The 19005-nt window shown below is 33.7% G+C and overlaps 1 protein-coding gene, 1 non-coding gene and 1 pseudogene across 3 annotated transcripts in view; 1 reads left to right on the top strand and 2 right to left on the bottom strand.

Moving 5' to 3' along the window:
• The first annotated feature begins 6999 nt into the window (after positions 1 to 6999).
• LOC132702912 (uncharacterized) lies at positions 7000 to 7588 on the top strand (annotated as a pseudogene).
• Positions 7589 to 15006: 7418 nt separating this feature from the next.
• LOC132708442 (U5 spliceosomal RNA) lies at positions 15007 to 15129 on the bottom strand. The gene has a single exon (XR_009619953.1). It is a non-coding gene; the product is annotated as a U5 spliceosomal RNA (small nuclear RNA).
• A 1152-nt stretch (positions 15130 to 16281) lies between these two features.
• Positions 16282 to 19005, bottom strand: part of LOC132701574 (serine protease easter-like) — a 33370-nt gene continuing 30646 nt past the window's right edge. For both annotated transcript variants that reach the window (XM_060669643.1, XM_060669650.1), the window contains 2 exons: positions 18788 to 18921; positions 16282 to 16615 (listed from right to left, as the gene is read on the bottom strand). In XM_060669643.1, coding sequence (XP_060525626.1) covers positions 16331 to 16615; positions 18788 to 18921 — 419 coding nt within the window. In that variant the 3' untranslated portion in view covers positions 16282 to 16330. The remainder of the gene's footprint in view (positions 16616 to 18787; positions 18922 to 19005) is intronic.

The raw sequence follows: 19005 nt of genomic DNA, 5'->3' as shown, positions 1-19005 counted from the left end.
ATTTGGAATTTTTGAAATCATTGTAAAATCAATGAAATCTGTAGGATCTTATGTTTCTATGAAATCTGGTATACTAATTTTGAAAAGTGTTTTGTCCTCGATTTTATTTAACTGAGCTTTTAATATGTTGATTTTCTTGTGCTAAATTTTGCAGTCAATATGCAAACTAAAGGTTGCCAATAGAAACATACATTTTTTATTTTCAGGTTCGCGCCAGAGTGGTAACTATCGATTTTATTTTTCCAATTTTTTTTATATATCAAGATATTACTGCCATCTTTAATTGGATTGATAATTTTAAACTAGTAGTTGAACGTTTGGCAAAATAAGAAACAGGCTATTCATAAAATTCAAAAATGTTTCTTGATGAAACCCAATATTTTCATTATAGGCAGTTGGATTATATGAAGACATATCCGCTTCTGGTTGTATGTTTTTTGTACATATTCATACAATGAACTGTTAAACAAACAGAAAATATACAGGATTGGTCAAAAAGTTAGATGTTGATACAAAGTTCCTTTTTTGTTATGGAACAGCTTTTTTTTAAATCCATTTTCGAATTCTGAGAAAATTTTTATGAGCAAGAATAAAAAACCAAACGAGAGGTCAAGAAATAGCTGTTCAACTAAAAATATCCAGAAAGTCCCACTACAAGATTCACAGTGAATAAAATTGCTAGAAAATTTATAGAAATTTATAGAACAGCTTTGAGTGTATTACAAAAAGAAAAATATCATTCGCATAATATTACATTACTACAGATGATAGTTTTGTGAATTTATGGTGGAAATGTTCAACTTATATCCATTTTTTCATCGTCATATAATGTGCAGCGATAAAGCCACGTTTTGTTTAAATGGTACGGTAAATAAACAAAATTGTAGATATTGGAGCACAAATAACTCCCGGTGGATCCCCAAAAAATAATTATTCGGCAGTGATTTTGAATAACAAAATTATTGGACCTTATATTTTAGATGAAAATCTTACTTATGTTTAGTTTCTTTCCTAAATACAGCTTGATATGCCACATAGACAGAATTGGTTGGTTGCCCGAGAAGTGCATGAATCTTTAAATACTAACAAATAAATAATAAAAATAAATAATTATAAATTTTCTGAATAAATAAGTAAAATAATTAGCTTAATTCGTAAAAAGTAATTTCTCTCTTTCAAATAAAAACTGCTGGCGGCTTCAGAAGCGAAAATTAACGCTTTTTTATTATATCTATAAGAAATTTTTGAAAAACGTATTCATGTTTTTCTCTACATATTTCCAGAAGCAGTCAAAATTTTATGTTAAATTAAATTAAAAGGTAATAGGAATTACTTCATAACATTGACAAAGTTTACAATTCATCCTAGAAATAAAGGAAACGATTAACTCATTAAAAAATCTTTGTACCCCAGGCATCGATGGTGTAACAAAAAAAGATATGCATTCACTAATCCATATCATTGGACAAAAAATGGTAGAACTTACTAATAATGTCCTGCAAACTGGTAGCTACCCTGATGTGGCTAAAATTATACCGATATACATAAAAGGAGCGCACGACGAAATGAATAACTACAGGCCAATCTCTCTAGTTAGCACTTTGTCCAAGGTACTGGAAAAATTATTAAGGCAAGATTAATAAAATTTATCTAAGCTAAAATTAAATTTAACAACCATCAATATGGATTCCAAAGTAAAAGTAGTACACAAGGAGTTGATATGCTGGAATTTATGACCAATGAATTGGATAAGAACAAATATGTTATAACAGTGTTTATTGATCTTCAAAAGGCGTTCAATATACAGCTAATGATGAACAAATTAAATAAAGTGGGACTTCGTGGGGTGTGCTACTACTTGATTAAATCTTATTCTACAGCTAGAGAGTACTGTACAACAATAAATAATGAAAGCAGTGAACGACTTATTTCCAACGTCGGTATTGCTCAGGGATCGGTATTAGTGCCACTACTATTTTCGATGCATGTACAAAGCCTAAAATATGCACTGATAATACTGCATTAGTTTACTCGGGTGATAGTGCGGAACAGCTTGAAGAACTTATTAATAAAGATTTACAGCAGTATTTTGAGTGGCTGCTCTATAACAGACCTTCCTTAAACGCCCATAAAATGAAATAAAATATGATATTTAAACAGACAGGAAAAGCACCTTGTAACCTAAATATAAAAATAAATGAGGCGGCAGTTAAAAGAGCGTGTGAATATAAATACCTAGGGCAAACTATCTCTGAAAATCTAACTTGGGATAAACATATTGAAACTGTAATTGACAAAACTGTACCAATGCTAGATGCAATAAAAAGATGTTCGCATCAACTCAACCAAAAACAAGACAGTTGCTTTATAATAGCGTCGTGGAGCCACACCTGAGATACTTGTTAACATGCTGGGGAAACACCAGTATAGCAGGTAAATAAATCACAACGGCTGCAAAATAAAGCACAAACCTACATTATTTAAAAATATGTGAACTTAAGATACTAGAACAAACAAAATTAATTTACTTAATTCAAAACAAACTGATTGAAACAAATGTGAAACTGACTGGAAATGGACACTGTTGCAGTTACAGCACAAGAAACAATGATAAGTTAAGAAATGTATACGCAAGGATCAAAAAGAAATAAGACTCGCTAATATACAGAAGCATTCTAGTGTTTAATAAAATACGGCAAACTCTATTAAAGGGCACTACCAAGAAAATGTGTCATAACCTTAAAGACTTTAAAACAAAAAATAGAATATAGAATATTAACAAATAAATTATTTTTTTGTTGGTACTGTTTTTGTTTAAAGGTGTTAAGAACCTATTAGTTTTTCGTTGCTATATGTGAAACCCCGCTATGTGTGAACACGCCAGAGTCACGTGACTATCATGCATCAATCACGGTCCAAGTGCGTGCCGGACCGTTTGTGCAACCGAAGGGATGCCGCCCGGCGCGCCAGTACCGAACTGACCACCACAAAGGTAAGTGCGTTTGAACGGTACGAGAGCAAGATACAGTCCACACACGAAGGTGTATAGAGGTTCTATACAAGAGGTCTGAAATAAATTGTTATTAAAAAAAAACAATTTGTTAACAATTTCAACTACTATGTATTGTCTACTACTAAAGTGGCACTAATCAAATTTCTTACATAAAGTTATTAAAATACCATTCTTTTCAATCTTGTTAAATTTAATTTTATTGCTAACCCCATCGCATCCACCAAAACAACCGTCGCATCCGCGTTCAGGAATCATTTCTTTTCTAAATCTTGGGACCTCGTTCAGTGCCTAATGACGACGTACTTTTTTTCTTAAATATCAACAAACACGGCCCACCTATCAAACATTTAAGATTTTTTACTTCGTCGACATATTGTGACAAATGGGCACGTACGTAACATACTGAAGTAACGCGATGGTAATTATATTTTTAAATTAGTCTTTAATGCGTTTATTAGATTTTTTTGTGAACGCGATAAAAGGCTTAAGTGGATTTTTTGTCCGTCACTAAGATTAACTGGATTTTATTAATAATTTATTATTTATTGGGAGCCGTCAAAGTTTCGACCAGGTTCTTCACCTTTTTTTTTATAATTAATAACCCGGCATTTTTTTTGCTCGTTGGAGCGCGTACTGGCCTATCTGTCAATCAGGAATAAACAGCCTGCTTACTACTGCAGAGTTATTCGTGATTGTTTCGATGCTTGATTGCATGAGAACCGGAGTAAATCAACTTTAAATCGTCATTAGTTAGATGCACCCACAAAAGTTTCTAAAAGCAAATAAACTAAATTAATTAAAATTCTTATATTGAAGTAACTGGAGAGAATCATTTTTAATAAGTTACATTTTGAAAGCTTTAATATTTATAAGTAAGGAACGAAAACTCCCCATATATATACTGATTTAAATGCATGCAGTTTTTAGAACCTATGCATCGAAAAGAACAAAAAATGCAAAATATAAAATCTGAAACATGAAAAATCTTACAGTGACAAAATGTTATATAACATTATTAATTATATTAAATTAATATAATATACATAAAATGATAATTATGTTAAAAAAAATTATAATATAATTAATAATTCAACAATATCAATGATTCATGATTATTCTGATACTAGCAACTTGCACAACATACAATTCGCCAATTAACAAACTATTCTTTGTAGCTATAAAAATAATTGTAATAGACGTTTTTTTATTTTTAAATTCCCAAAAACTGTTGTGTCTTATATCTGTAAATATATGTATAAAAATAGAAAAACTTCTCTCAACATCTAAAGAAGTTATCGGGCATGATCTTAGTTTTGCAATTAAGTGTGTTTCTAATTTATACAAATCAAAAATTACCTGAAATTTTTACGGATTTATTAAAGTTACTGAATCCGTCAAAGAAACAAAGGTAGTTACAACAGAATAATTTGTTTTTATAAATATTGAATTTTCTTTCATTGTTAGATTTAAAAAAAAGAGTTTTTGCATCTATTAGAGCGAAAAAACATGAATCTTAGATGTTCGATGACTCTTTTATCTAATTCCCAGTTCTCGGCATAAAATACAGCAGCAGCTAACCAAGTATCCCAGTGAGTTACTGGTTGTTATCAATGGAAACTGGCCTCTTATTCATTCTGCCACCCTATTGATAACATGAGCCAAAGAATTAACATGAAATAAATTAGAAAAATATATTTTTATCAAAATTTTGTGCTGCTTTAATCATACAGGCTGCAGCATCCATGTAAAGGAGTATACATTTTTCTCTCGCAACACTGTTGGGTAAAAAAGTTGGTTACAAATCTGGTTACACTTACGAGGGCAGCGCCAAAAAAAAAGAAACAAAGTAGAGTAACAATTTTTTATTATTTTTCAATATAATCCCTCTTAACTTCAATACACTTATTACATCTTTTTATTAACAACTCAATCCCTTTAAAAAATATTCTTTTAGTTTGTCTGCAAAATGAGCTAAAACAGGTTCTTTTAACTGAACTTCGTCGTTAAACCGCCGTCCACGTAAGTCCTTTTTCAAATATCCAAACAAATAATAGTCGCTGGACTATAGGGAGGATGATCTATCTGTTGGAACCTACATTCTAAAATGGCAGCTTGTGCAACGCCAGCACTATGGACGAGTGCATTATCGTTCAAATGACGCACGCCTCTGGTCAGTTTTCCTCGACGTTTTACACTTATACGGTCTCGCAATTTATGTAATAATGTTGCGTAATATTTACCATTGACAGTGGTATTAGTTTCTTTAAAATCTATCAAAAGAATTCCTTCACAATCTCAAAACATCGTGGCCATCACCTTTTTTGTTAACTGGTAGACTCTGAATAGTCTTGGAGGTGCTCCACCCTTCACCCTTCAGAGCCACTCCATTGATTCTTTTTTCGATAGAGGGTCATAATAGAGAACCATAGTTTCATCTCCCGTCACAATAGTTTCTATCACAGGCTTCGGTTCCCACCCACAGAGTTCCAAAAAAGACCGCGCACACTCGACACGGCGTTGTTTTTGAATAGCCGAAAGGCTTTTAGGAACCCATCTTGCACAAACCTTATGCTTACCTAAATGATCATGCAGGATTCGACGAACACTTGTATCAGAAAGCTTAGTAATTTCTGAGATTTCCTTGACCTTTAAACGTCGTTCACTCAATACCACCTCTTTCACAATCGCAACAATATCTTCCGTTATGACCTCCACTGGTCGCCCAGTTCTTGAATCATCTTCAAGGGACTCCTGCCCCATTCGAAAATGTTTTGCCCACTCATTCACTACAGTATACGAAGGAGAACTCTGGCCGTACACACCATGCAGCCTTTCTTTAATATTGTTAGGTGCTAACCCGTCTTTTGTCAAAAACTTTATCACTGCTCTATACTCAATTGGCGTTATTTGCAACATTTTTCGGACACGTCTTGTTTAAAATGCCGTCAATAAAAAACTATTTGACGCAAGACTTCAATTTTTTTTCCTTAGCCTACTAAGATATATATTTAAAAGAAGACAAAGTATCATGATACTGGGGTGCATCTATGTCAGTCCGGGAAATTTTGGCGCTAAGCTCGTAAATTGTGTTTTTTTTTCCAATTGTTCGATAATCATTGGATTCATTGGTCCATTCATTACCTTGTTCGCTGTTTTTTGTTTTTCTTCAATACAATGTTACAACTTTTGGCTTTTGAGCTGGTGTTTTATTGATTTGCTGATGGACAATAAAATGCAATATATTCTCTAATATTGGAAAAACAATTTTTTTTGTACAAAACAGATAAAAAATGCAAATAATTAATTTTCTCTTTATTCTTTATTTTATTCTTTATTTTTTTTAGTTCTCTTGGTAAACACAGAATTTGCTAGTCAGCATTGAGGAGGAGCATTTTTTTCACTTTCCTTCGTATTTCTGGAAAAATTCAAAATACCTGTTTACTCAACTTACTTATTTATTGAATCTGTAGGATTCATGTTAATAAGATCTTTGTATAAATTTTTTATAAAATCGATAATGAAGCGTGCGATAATATTCCTCGGTTAAAGTTCGCCGAACGATATACAACGCTTTATGGTTTTGACGTCGGAATGAATTTAGGACCCGCCTGTTGTAAAGCGAAAGGGACCATTCTTTTCAGCACGTGTACCATAAGTCAAGGCCATATTTAAGATGTTTATGGGGGCTATACACATGCAGGCAAGTCCGCGCGCAAGTGTGTGCAGGTAAGTCCGCGAGTAAGTGCAAAACGAATTGCGGAAACACACTATTCAGGTAAACGTCGAGGTTCGTCAGTTGATGGGACCTGCTACTGTGCGAAAAATGAACGTCGAAGAAATGTGTGTGATGGCAACCGCTGTCGTTCTTGCACTTGAAAGTATGGAAAAAAAGAACAGAAAAAGACGGAAATGGGCTAAGTCGTGGTTATCCAAATTTGATAAATGAATTGAGATTAGAACCAGACGACTTCAGAAATTATCTGAGTATGGATGATATCTACCTGGAATTGTTGCATTTAACAACAACACAAATAGAACGTCAAGACACGAGGATGAAAGGAGCCATAACATCACACGAAAAATTATCGAGTACACTCAGGTTTTTAGCAAGTGGTAGGAGCTGTGAGGATTTGAAATATACGGCTATTATTTCCCCACAAGCCCTTGGAAAAATTATTCCTGAAACGTACCGAGCCATTTGCATTGCTTTGAAAGACTATGTATGTTGGTAGCAAAAAAGCATTTTTATATAATCCAGCTATTTACATGTCCGTTTTATTTTCAGTTTCCAACTACAGAAAATGAATGGAAATCAATACATACACATGAAATTTCCCACATTGTGTAGGAGCCGTAGATGGTAAACATGTGGGAATTATACAACCGCCAAACGGTGGCTCTTACTATTATAATTATAAAGGCTTTCCCAGTCTAGTATTACTTGCTATTGTCAATAGCAATTACGAATTTATTTTGGCCACTTTCGGGACAAATGGACGTGTATCGGATGGGGGTGTAATCGAAAATACGCAGTTTTATGGGAAACTAAAGTCCAATGATTTCCAACCTCCCTGATTCTTGTGAAGTAGGCGGGAATAACTTTCCAATAAAAATTTTGAACTATATACTTTCTAGAGCCAGGAATGTAGTAGAAAATGTCTTCGGCATCTTGGCCAGCAAATTTCGCATATTTCAAACTGATATAAATATGCAGCTACGGAAAACAGAATGGCTCGTATTGGCTACATGCGCTCTGCATAATCTCTTGCTGCGAAAATCCCAAGGTTATTTAGGTTTTAACACTTTGGAAATTGCTGATACTTTGCACTACGAAGAAGAACGACACATGGCATTCGCAGCTTTACAACATGGTCACAATCGTCATGCTGGAAATGATGCTAAACAAGTGAGGAATATGTTTATGGAGTATTTCATGGAGGAAGGCCAGCTTCCGTTTAAATGGGATTATGTCGTCAATGGAAATAATTATAAGTGAAACATTTATTATAGTACTTGAACGCATTTAAAATACATAGTGTACGTACAAGTTAAACAAAACATAAACTGTAGTAGAAGTAAATAACAAGTAAAATATATGATAAACAACCAAGTAATCCTAATTAATAATAATAATAACAATAATAATAATAATAATAATAATAATAATAATGCACTTATACAATGTCACAATACGCAAATAAATGTTTTAACTTATTATTGAATAAGGCTCGAAACTGGGATACAAAACTGCCAGCAGAATTTGCTTCTACCTCAGAATTTTTCGAACTCCAGAATAGAAAGAGGTTCAATTCACAGATCTTGTAGTTACTTATAAATAAAAGGTGCGCGCAAAACAAAATAAAATGGTACTTCAAAATGTAGTCTCTAATGCGCCTAAAAAGTGTCACTTCAAAAATCTCATAATCTCACCTGTGCTCCTGTTGCAGATGGACAGTCGTAAGTAACTAAAGGTTGAAAATGAGGGGGGCCCTAGGAAGCATAAAACTAAAAGATAAACTAAACTGTAAAAAACTTAGTTGTTATGTTTTCATAACACATACCTGGTTGGGCCGTTGTTGTTGTATGTTGCATGTTAGTGCTCAATTGATTGCGAGGTTGCTCAAGTGATGGCGGGTAGTTTTGCTGCATGTGCATTTGGGATTGTGGGTCACATACAAATGAATATCTATTTAAAGTACCCAATTCTGCATCGAATAGGCAATCGTTGATGATTGATGATGATGAGATTTCGTAACTTTTCTGCGACGTTCTTGCTAATTATGTCGAATCCGTCTTCTCCTCTAGTTGATGAAAGCTTTTCATTTTCCAGTGCCAAAAGTGACTCCGATTGATACATTTCGATTCGTGGTTCTTCGTTTTTTAGTAGTAAACGATTGCTTGCTACTGTCTGATATTCCACTAGAAATCGTAGACTGTTTGCTGTGCGTTTCTGGAAGAATCTCGTACACTTCACTCCTTTACTCGCCTTCTGCATTCTCTCCGTCCTTATCGCTATCAGACTGGCTCTAAAAAATAAGAACATTCACAATATCTTATTACTTACTCATCTCTAGGTATGTCAAAACCTACTGGTTCTCTTGAGATTTCCTGATATTTTAAAAATAAGAGCAGCTCGTAGTACCACAAAGTAGGTTTGTATACTTCCTCAGTGCCAGCCCCAGACTTTTTGGAATCCATACATTTTTAAAACTCCTTCCGTACACAACTTCGACTTGAATTATTTTTTTTGATAACGTCTTCCTTTGCTGCATCTTAATTAATTAATTTCCTTCAACTTCTCAACTAAAAGTTTGTATGCCTCTTCTTTTAATATTTTTATTAGAATACTCTTTTGATTTTATCTTTATATAATTCTATGAATTCCCTCATAATGCAAGTCTTAACACTTGCCTGCATGTGTATAGGCCGCTTTAGCTGACAAGAACTGTGTCGTGCAGACAGTTGTATTTTAAGAGCAGGGAAATTTTCTTTGATTAAACTGTTATATTAATTCATATTAGTGTGCTTTTTATAAATCTTTCTAAAACAGTCAATACTTGAGGTAGCTCGCCCATTAGATAGGTTAATCTCCTATATTAAAACACATTGGAAAGCTTAATTGATATCCAATTTTTTTTTTTTATTATTTATTTTCCTAGTAAAGCAGTGCAAAATCTTATGTAGATAATTGTTTTATAATGGATGTTTTCCCAGTTTGCTATTGGTTGATTTGTGGAGATTGGTTAAATCGGAGTATGCTGTCACTTTCATGAAATAGTATTTTCTTAGCCGTCGCTATTCCGTCTTGTGTTTTGTAATTAGTAATTACCAACTTACTGTTATTCAAATGTTTTTCAAGACTCATTGTGCCGTTTTTATTGAGGTATCATATACATTTTATTACAATTTATTTCTTACAAAATATGAACATTTTTCAATTTTCAAAGAAGTTGAAATTGTGCTCGGTGGCGTAATGATCGTTGGTGATTAATATCCGTCAAATTCAAATGGATCAAAGATTATAATTTTATATGTGTTTCTGTTTCTGAATTCGCCATCTGGAGAAAGTGAAGCCACAAAATTAACGTTCGGGATGACTAAAATACCGTATGCCACAGTACGTGACATAGTTGTGAATGGTGTTCAAGAAAGATCGTGCGGAAAGATCGTGCGGTCCCAAAAATTCTGCTTGACATGCACTGTGCCGGGATAGTAAGATTGTGAAGCCTATCAGAAGAATATTGTTTTAACAATTACAACTTTACATAAAAGAGACTTTGCGCGCGTTCGTACGAGGAATTGGTTTTATTTCAAAATCATCAATAACAAACATGTTTTGATGGAATCAAGAAGAATTTCGGAATAGAGGACAAGATATTTGAGAAGAAATGTTCGTTGGATGTGTCAGTTTCGCGGGACAAACGCAGTATCATAATACATGCGGGCTCAAAAGCTGGTTGGGTTTTTACTTTTTGCATAGAAGCAAAACTTGACTACCACGAAAACATGACAGCAGACATCTTTCAAAAATTGTTTTCTGAAAAAACTAAGCAAACAGTGTAGTCGTTGCTTGAAAATGATATGAGTTTTGAAAATTCACACTCAAAGAAGGATTTATTGGAAGTTCTTAAAAATTCAAAGTTGGCCATGGAGCGGGGATTCAAAGATCCCCTGCAATTTTAATCCGATCACTGCAATTTTAATACGACTGATATGGGGACAGCTGAAACCGAGTTTAACCCTTTGCACTCGTATGTTGCGTCGTTGGCCGGTCTGTCATCCCCTAAGCTCATTTCTAATATTTCTAAATTGCTTTCTTGAACCTTCGTTGAGGACATATAAGCTGTATATATTTCAACCACTTCAGTTTACATGTGCACCATTTTTGCATTTTGAATATTACTCAGTTTTGGGTAAAGTAGTGACTATTAATTTTGTATGACGCGCCTGAAAATGATAGATTGGATAGTAATAATATTAGTGACTCTAGTAGTGGTAGAGATATTATATTTACAAAAAAATAGAGCACCGTACCCTTTACCCGCGAGTTCTAGCAGCAGTGAAGAAAACGAGAATATAACACAACCAAGTAATTTTGGTCCATGGCAGGACGTCGAATGCCACGATCAGGTACCAGACGGGATTCTATTTACTTCTGGGGATAAAATGGTAGGACCACAAATTCTTGATACTTGTACAAAACCCATAGATTTTTTCAAGCTCTGATTTATCGATGAACTAATAATAATAATAGTGGAACAAAGAAATATCTACGCTAGCACAGAAGAGGTTGTCAAAAAGTGGGTAGGAGAGTTTACCGCATTTATTTAATAATTTCCAAGAGCATAACATTTTAACGCCAAAATACCTATTTTTAGTAGCATATTTAGAGGAGAATGATTTTTACAAATTTTTTGGGTGCTCCACTTGCATGAAAACTTAGGGATCAAACTCAGAACGTCAGTCACTATTTCGATTATTTGGACAAGCAATTCAAAGAATATTTTGTTCCATTAAGAGAGATATCGGTAGACGAATCTGTTGTTTATATATATGTTTATTCATTTTTGCCGTACTAAGGAAGCTTGACATCGGAAGATTTAGTGAAACACGATTTACCTGTAGGAACAAGGGTAGTGTTAATCTGTGTCAATAATTATTATACAATAACCCAGGATGAAAAGGAATTTTTACGCCGATACGAGCTTTCCACTTGCAGAAGAATTGTTAAAACTAAATGTTGTTTGACAGGTACTATTCAAATCAACCGCAAATTTATACCTGATTCTATCAAAAAACCAACATTTGCGGAAGATAGCACATCTACATGCAGATCAGGTAATTTGATGTTATTGGGATATGTCAGGAACATAACCTATTAACAGAAGAGTACGTGGAGGTAACCGACAAGTTCTAAATAAGCCAAATGTAGCGGTCAATTACAATAAATTTATGGAAACTGCCCACGGCACAGACTTTTATTCAGCGTCACACTTTTTTCTGAGGAAGTCTTTGAAATGGTGGCGAAGGTTATTTTTCTGGGGACTCGAAATATTTAGTGAAAATGCATATTTATTATACAAAAATTTCAAAACAGGGCCACAACAAAAAACCAATGACACAGTTTGTTCGGGAATTGGTGGACGAGATGACAAAAAACTTTCGGCAGGGGTCCAAAATTTCTGGCAGACCATGATCTATCGATACAGAAGAGTGGCTAAATGGTAAATTACATATTTTACGCCAAAATGATGGGAAGAAAGAAGACTGTGCGGTATATTCTAACCGTAAAGTACAAGACAGCAGGCGTTAAACGGGGTATATTTATAACACTTGCCCCGTACACATTTGCGACTGCTTCGAACGGTACCAAATAGGATGTAATTTTTTTATGTTGTGTATGAATTGATTTAATAATAACCTTAGTGATTATGAAAATAATAATAAAATATTTTTTTAAAAATCCCATAGCTTTTATAACGCGATTTTTTTTAATTAAAAAAAATATATGTAATATGTAATTTATGTATGTATATATGTAATATGTAATTTTTTTATATTGTGTATGAAATGATTTAATAATAATGGTAGTGATTATGAAAATAATAATAAAATATTTTTTTAAAAATACCATAGTTTTTATAACGCGATTTTTTTTAATTTAAAAAAAATATATAAAAAAATCCGGGTAGACAGATAAAGATGAAAATAATAGTCCGAGTAGAGTGTACTCGCGAAAGAACATATATACGAGTGCAAAGGGTTAAGAGGAAACAACACCTCGCTGAAATTTAGAAATAAATAGAAGTGAAGTAGTATAAATATCTGCTTCTCTTTGGAAAAAATGTGTAGAACATGTCATCGAAGAAGAAAACATTTACAGAACGTTAGAGAACTAATTATTAATGTACGGGACGAATCCAATGACGATATAGAATAACTTTTTATCATCTTAGCGACGTGCCGTCGCGTCATTCATACACGTGGTATTTATTTCATAAAGACTACATTCATTTATATTTATAATAAACATTTTAAAGTAAGAATTGATTTTTTACTGCATGAACTAATAATAAACGAGGAATCTCACTGACGAAACTCTACACAAATCACTCAGATTTCTCTATTTGTATGCACGAAGTAGACAAGTACGGTTCTGGAACGTCATTGTGATATTGCGAATTTATTTATTTAGGGTTACAAAGAGAACCCAAGCGAGGTGCGGTGGTTAGACCTTCACAAAAATTTACTAAAGTTAAATACCGGATTATGTCGTAAAAACGGTACTCCGTTTGGAGAACTCTAGGGAGATATAAATAAAATAATATAAATATTCGAATCGGATACAGTTATACTTTGACCAAAATTATAGTGCTTTTAGAACCGACCCCGTAATTAACTTTGCCTACTGTTTATTACTCTAAAACTGCAGCCACTTATAGAACACCCTGCCGAGCAGACCCTTAGCCGTAACCATTCCAGGACCGTCCAAGAAATTCATATACTTAGACTAACAAGATTGCTTTCGAAAAATCGTCACTGGGCGGGGCAAGTTCGTAGCGTGTAGCGCGAAGCAGCTTTTTATTGCAAAAGGAAAGAACTTCGCGGTTTCGTGTGGTAAAGGGACGCATTGTGCTCTGCGGACCACTATGAAACTTTCGCAAAATCGATGTAATTTAATTGTGCATGCACTCTGTATAAAGTGTCCTTCACATCCCGTCGAACTTCAAAGTTACAGCAAACATCGGTAAACTTCAAAAATTTGCACAAATAGTAGCGTTGTCGAATGATATTTTTTCAAATATCTGGCGCCCTGTATAATTGGCGAAACCTGAAACTGTCTCACGACCCGGTTTACGATACTGTTCAAATAAAATGATCCCATCTTTAACGGTTTTTTTATTTATCGCCAATAATTTACCCATAAAAACAAAAATTTTTAAGGTGTTTTAGTTTTTTTGCCCATAAACACACCTTGTATATGATACAATCATTGTTCGAAGTAGAGGTTATAGCCCTGGATTTTCCACGTGTCCTGGTTCAAGAATTTTTTGAAAATAGTAAATGGTTTTCGAATAAATAAGTTTTTTCTGAAACCATAATCAATGACGTCATCGCGTCTTGAGAGCCCCCCAAATAACGATTTCAATATGGATTGTTTCAAATATCCCGAGCACCGTATGTAATAGACGAAAACCGCAAATACAAAAATTGTAGCTCTTGATGCGGTCTATAACACTGTTTGAACCTATTAGCCGTATTTTTTATGATTTTTGATTTGCTTCTAATAATTTAATCTGTAAAAAACAATTTTCTAGGTCTTAGATTTTTGCCTATAATTTGAAAACCCTGTATATGAATAGAACAAATACAAGAAGACACACAAGACAAAATTTATTATATTCAAACTTGCCTGTAAGATAAATAGAGTACAGTTACTTACCCTTACCCTCTGAACCATCCAGTGAAAACATTCTCGTAATATACGCAAACATATTGCGGTTTAGTGTGAACTCTTAAGAAGAAAATAAACGCTTCTGCTTATTCGAAAATACCCCGCAGTATCAATCCTTAATCAAATTTAAAACATTCAATTTCAAATAAAAATTTCAAGTTTCTACAAATATTCGTTACATAAACATCTGTTGGATGGATTTTATTACGCTTCGGTGAAGGTTGCGGTTGAGGTATGATCTGTTCATAGATATAAGAAAGTGACCAATTGCGTTTGAATGGGATTATCCAAAGGTGATCTAAACATACAATGCAACAAGATTATTACCTAAAGTCTCGGAATTTAAATTCAGATAAAACTGTGGTCCGTAATAGAAAATAATTTTAAAACTACCTGTGTTTAATATTCTACCATACCCATAAGGCCGAAGCAAATATGCATTATAATTTTGATCGACATGAAACCTTAAGCACGACCGAATATTCCGAGCCGAACATGTATGACAATGTCACTTAAAAAATTATTTTTAATTTTCCTGTGTCCGACAAGTTAATGTCGGACGGATAAAAATTAGTAATAGACTCATTTACTTTGCCCCCCGCCACGGAAATCTTTAGTAAAAGGCGAAAGATTTATTCGCTCTGACGGGAGACCAGAGTGACGAATTAAGAGTATCGTTGGTCAGTTATCCACGCAGGGTGGGAGCGAGGAAGCTACGTATACACCTAGCGACATCTGTGACCGATTGCTGAACTATTGTGGCTTATCCCTTTACCCCGGTTGACGACAATGGGAAACCAAAATGTTTGGACCGGAGATCTGTTTCGCGATAGATGGCGCCATCCGCACACACTTTTTTTGCAAAAATACCATCATATAGTAATGATGTGAAGTGCCTATAGACCATACTAAAATTGGTTTAATTGATGAGACAAAAAATTTGGAAACAGTAATCGTTAGTAATCTCAAACTCAAAGACTCAGTCCAACCATTCTGAAAAAGAGAGAAAGGGATTTGGCCATAATGTTCATAATGTTCAAATCAGGTTCGTATACCTAAATTGACGAATCTTTACTATGTATTTGCCAAACTGCACAGCACTTTCCTTGATAAGTAAATTGTATGTAGAACTATTATTTAACAGTCTTATTCTTTCCTTAAATATAATATTCTGTATAGTAAATACTGTTAAGTATATAAATGCCGTTCTTTTTAAAAAAATTAGTATTTATTCCGCAGTGTGGTATATGGTAAATATGCTTTTGGAAAAGTTAAATTTGACACCCTATGTATTGAAAACATAACTTTTAAGTGCAAAGCCACACTATTTTGCTCGAAAGAATATATGGGTAATGAATTGACCTATTTTCTCGTAAAAATATGAATTATTTCATGTTTGTTTTCATTAAGCACATAATTTTTCGATAGTGTATTGCATGGATTAATAATGCTTTAATCGTTTTAATCAATTAAGCCCCTTTTCAGTACTCGTTGATACTTCCTGTATGCAAGCATAATCGATATTTAACTTTAATATTGTGAAAAGAACTTCCGTGATTGAAAAAATTAATTAATATGGTCAAGCAAACGTTAGTTTGGGCTAAGCTCAAGGGATTTAAACAAAAAAAAAAGAGCAACTACCTTTAACTAGAGTTTTCTGTATATCATTTTTAAGGCAACCGTTAAATTGAGTGGTCTTGGCCAGGTTTCACGAATTTTCAATCCAGGTATTTAAACGATTATTTTCTAATCTGATAAATCATCATACATCACATACATCATACAAGGGCGAGGGAAAAATAAAACACCCGTGTAATTATATAAATATATAAAAACATTTAATAAGGAAACTACACGCTAACTCATGGCTTTAAATTCCTGACGATCCAGTCGACGTAGGTCGAGACCCTAGTGTAGACGGCGGGCCAGTTGGCCATCCCGCAGGGAGTCGGCCCAAACGAAACAATCCCTACCGAATACCAATTGATTTCTCCGTTCTCACTGTCCAGCGACATCAATGGCCCCCCGCTGTCACCTCTGCAGGAGTCTTCGCCCTTTTTACCGCCAGCGCAAAGCTGACCTTTTATCAGGCTGACTCCGGCCTGTCGGTAAGTTCGGTCGCATTCTTCTGACGTATTCACTGGGACCTTAATAGAAAGCGAAACGTTATATTGATGCGACAGAGACCCTTTGCTAATGATGTCATTTTCAAAGGACCACCCGTCAAGATATTCATTACTCTGATAAAAAATTTCACCAAATGATGAAGTATCCCGCCGGTTAAAACTTCCCACACTTTCAGTAGAAAACTAGCGCTAACCCTACCCCTACTAAATAATTTCGCAAAAAATTTTGAAAAAGTAATTTGCCATAAAATAAGCGCGTTTCTAGAAAAAAAAAATTAACTGCTAGTTAGCATGGCTTTAGAGAAGTGCACTCGACAGAAACCGCTACCAGAGCCTTTGTGCACAAAATATATGTGGTGTTTTACGGTTGATGGTACCTTAGACGTTTACGGCGTACGATATATTGGATTGTTCTGAAAAAGTATCATCAACATTGAAATTTATTATTTATTTATTTATTATTATATTATTCCATGTTCCGATCCACTAATACTATACTTATTGTTTTTGAATGATAGTTTCCTATATCTATCGTTAGTGGTTTTCTAGAAATTAGGGTTTTAAACAAACACCCTGTTTATATTCATATTCATGTTTATATTCACATTCATGTGTCATTTTCCCTATGCCTAAATCGTTTGGTTTCTGAAACAAAAGTTTCCCTGAAAACCGGATTACTTTGCCAAAATTCTTTTTTAGGTGGCCACGAAATATCCGTCTCGTCTTAAATAATTTTCCGTTTCACAGCTCAATAAGATTTACTAGATTTATTTACGGTTTTTTTATTGAATTGTTACTTAATGTTATACTATCTATCTAGATAGAATATTTAGATATCTGAGTGTCAATGTAGAGAAAATAAATAAACTAAGATAAATAAACAAATATACCAAATTTTTAAGACTGGAAGTGTATTAGAGTCTCCAATTAACTTTCCCCGATGCTAAAGAACAGTAACTACGTTTAAATCTTTAAATTTTTCCTTCTAGAAAGCTATTTTTTTACATTGAACGCATATTTTACTTATTAATGTTTGTCTTCACTGTATTTTTATTGTATAAAACATTAACATATTAATTTAATTAATTAATAATATTAATGTAATTCCCTATCTCACTTGCAGAGATATATTGTGTACTTATTTTTTACTGACTTAACGAACTCTATAATACACTATAATTGTATTTTACATATGTGGGATAATAAAGATATTGATATTATTAATTATGCTAAACCGATGGTATTCTCGCTGTTTTGCTAATTTATTGCCACCGAGTGTTTGCGCTCAGTACGAGTACTTTGGAGGATCATAACAATCGGTTATCCTTTTTTGAACTATGTGCTTGTAATATATTTTAACTATTTTTGATGATGACAGAATACCTACGAATCGTTTAATCCTGGTGTCAATAAACATAGCCTTAAATGATTATTTTTTGGGTACATCTTACTTATTGCATATTGTGTGATCCGTTTTTGGATTATAAATAAGTAATTATTCATTGACTTATTACGTAAGTATAATTAACTGTTTCTTAATGTATTCTTTAAATATTGTTTACTTTTCACAAAGATATTAAAAGAAAATTTAATTTTTTGCAAGATATAAATATTAGTTTTGCTTGGATTACATGTATGGTGTGTCACAAAGTATATTGTCTTGTCTTATGACTGACCCTTCCCCAACAAACACCACGTAACGCCACCACAAACACTAAGTAACACACAAATGTGGAAACAGAAAAGGTCCTGCTAGTTTAAGACGGAGTGTTGAGAACTTAAACACTTCAATACAGCAAATTTTATAAATTGACGATTCCTACATTTGCACAGAAAATAACATTGTAATTAATCTTAACGACACTAACCAAAACTGTGTACTTTGAGAAACACCATACATGTTTACCAACTAACCAAATTATTTTTTTAAAACGTTATAAGAGGCTAAATATTTTGAACTTTCAAGTATATGAATTATATTATATTATAATTATTATTTTATAAAAACATTATAAAGAAAATATCATGTGTTCATCAAATATTAATTTGTAACCAATTTCCATTTATATAAATGAGAAAGAAGAAGACAACAATATCAATTACTAGCCTTTTTCTAGGGTAAACTGTAACACACATAGAGAAGTATTACGCCGTTGCGGTTGCAATTTAGACGTAGTTACTGCTCGTACTTACTTCCAATTTCAATTTGACGTTGCTCTCCGACATGTTCTGAGTTTTACCCCATCCGGCCACCATCAGATTTTTTCTCGCGTAGCTCCTCTGCAGCAGCTGCTCGCTTCTGGGAAGACATATTGGTCTCACGTAATCTGAAAACGGTATTCGATTATAGATGACGTCCCTAAGTGACTAGAAAAACAACTACTGCATGGGAAAAAAAATGGAAAGATGCT

Source organism: Cylas formicarius, unplaced genomic scaffold (genome assembly GCF_029955315.1).
Source record: "Cylas formicarius isolate icCylForm1 unplaced genomic scaffold, icCylForm1.1 PGA_scaffold_10__41_contigs__length_53128322, whole genome shotgun sequence".
NCBI classification, from domain to species: Eukaryota; Metazoa; Arthropoda; class Insecta; order Coleoptera; family Brentidae; genus Cylas; species Cylas formicarius.
This window is presented reverse-complemented; position numbering and strand designations above follow the sequence as displayed.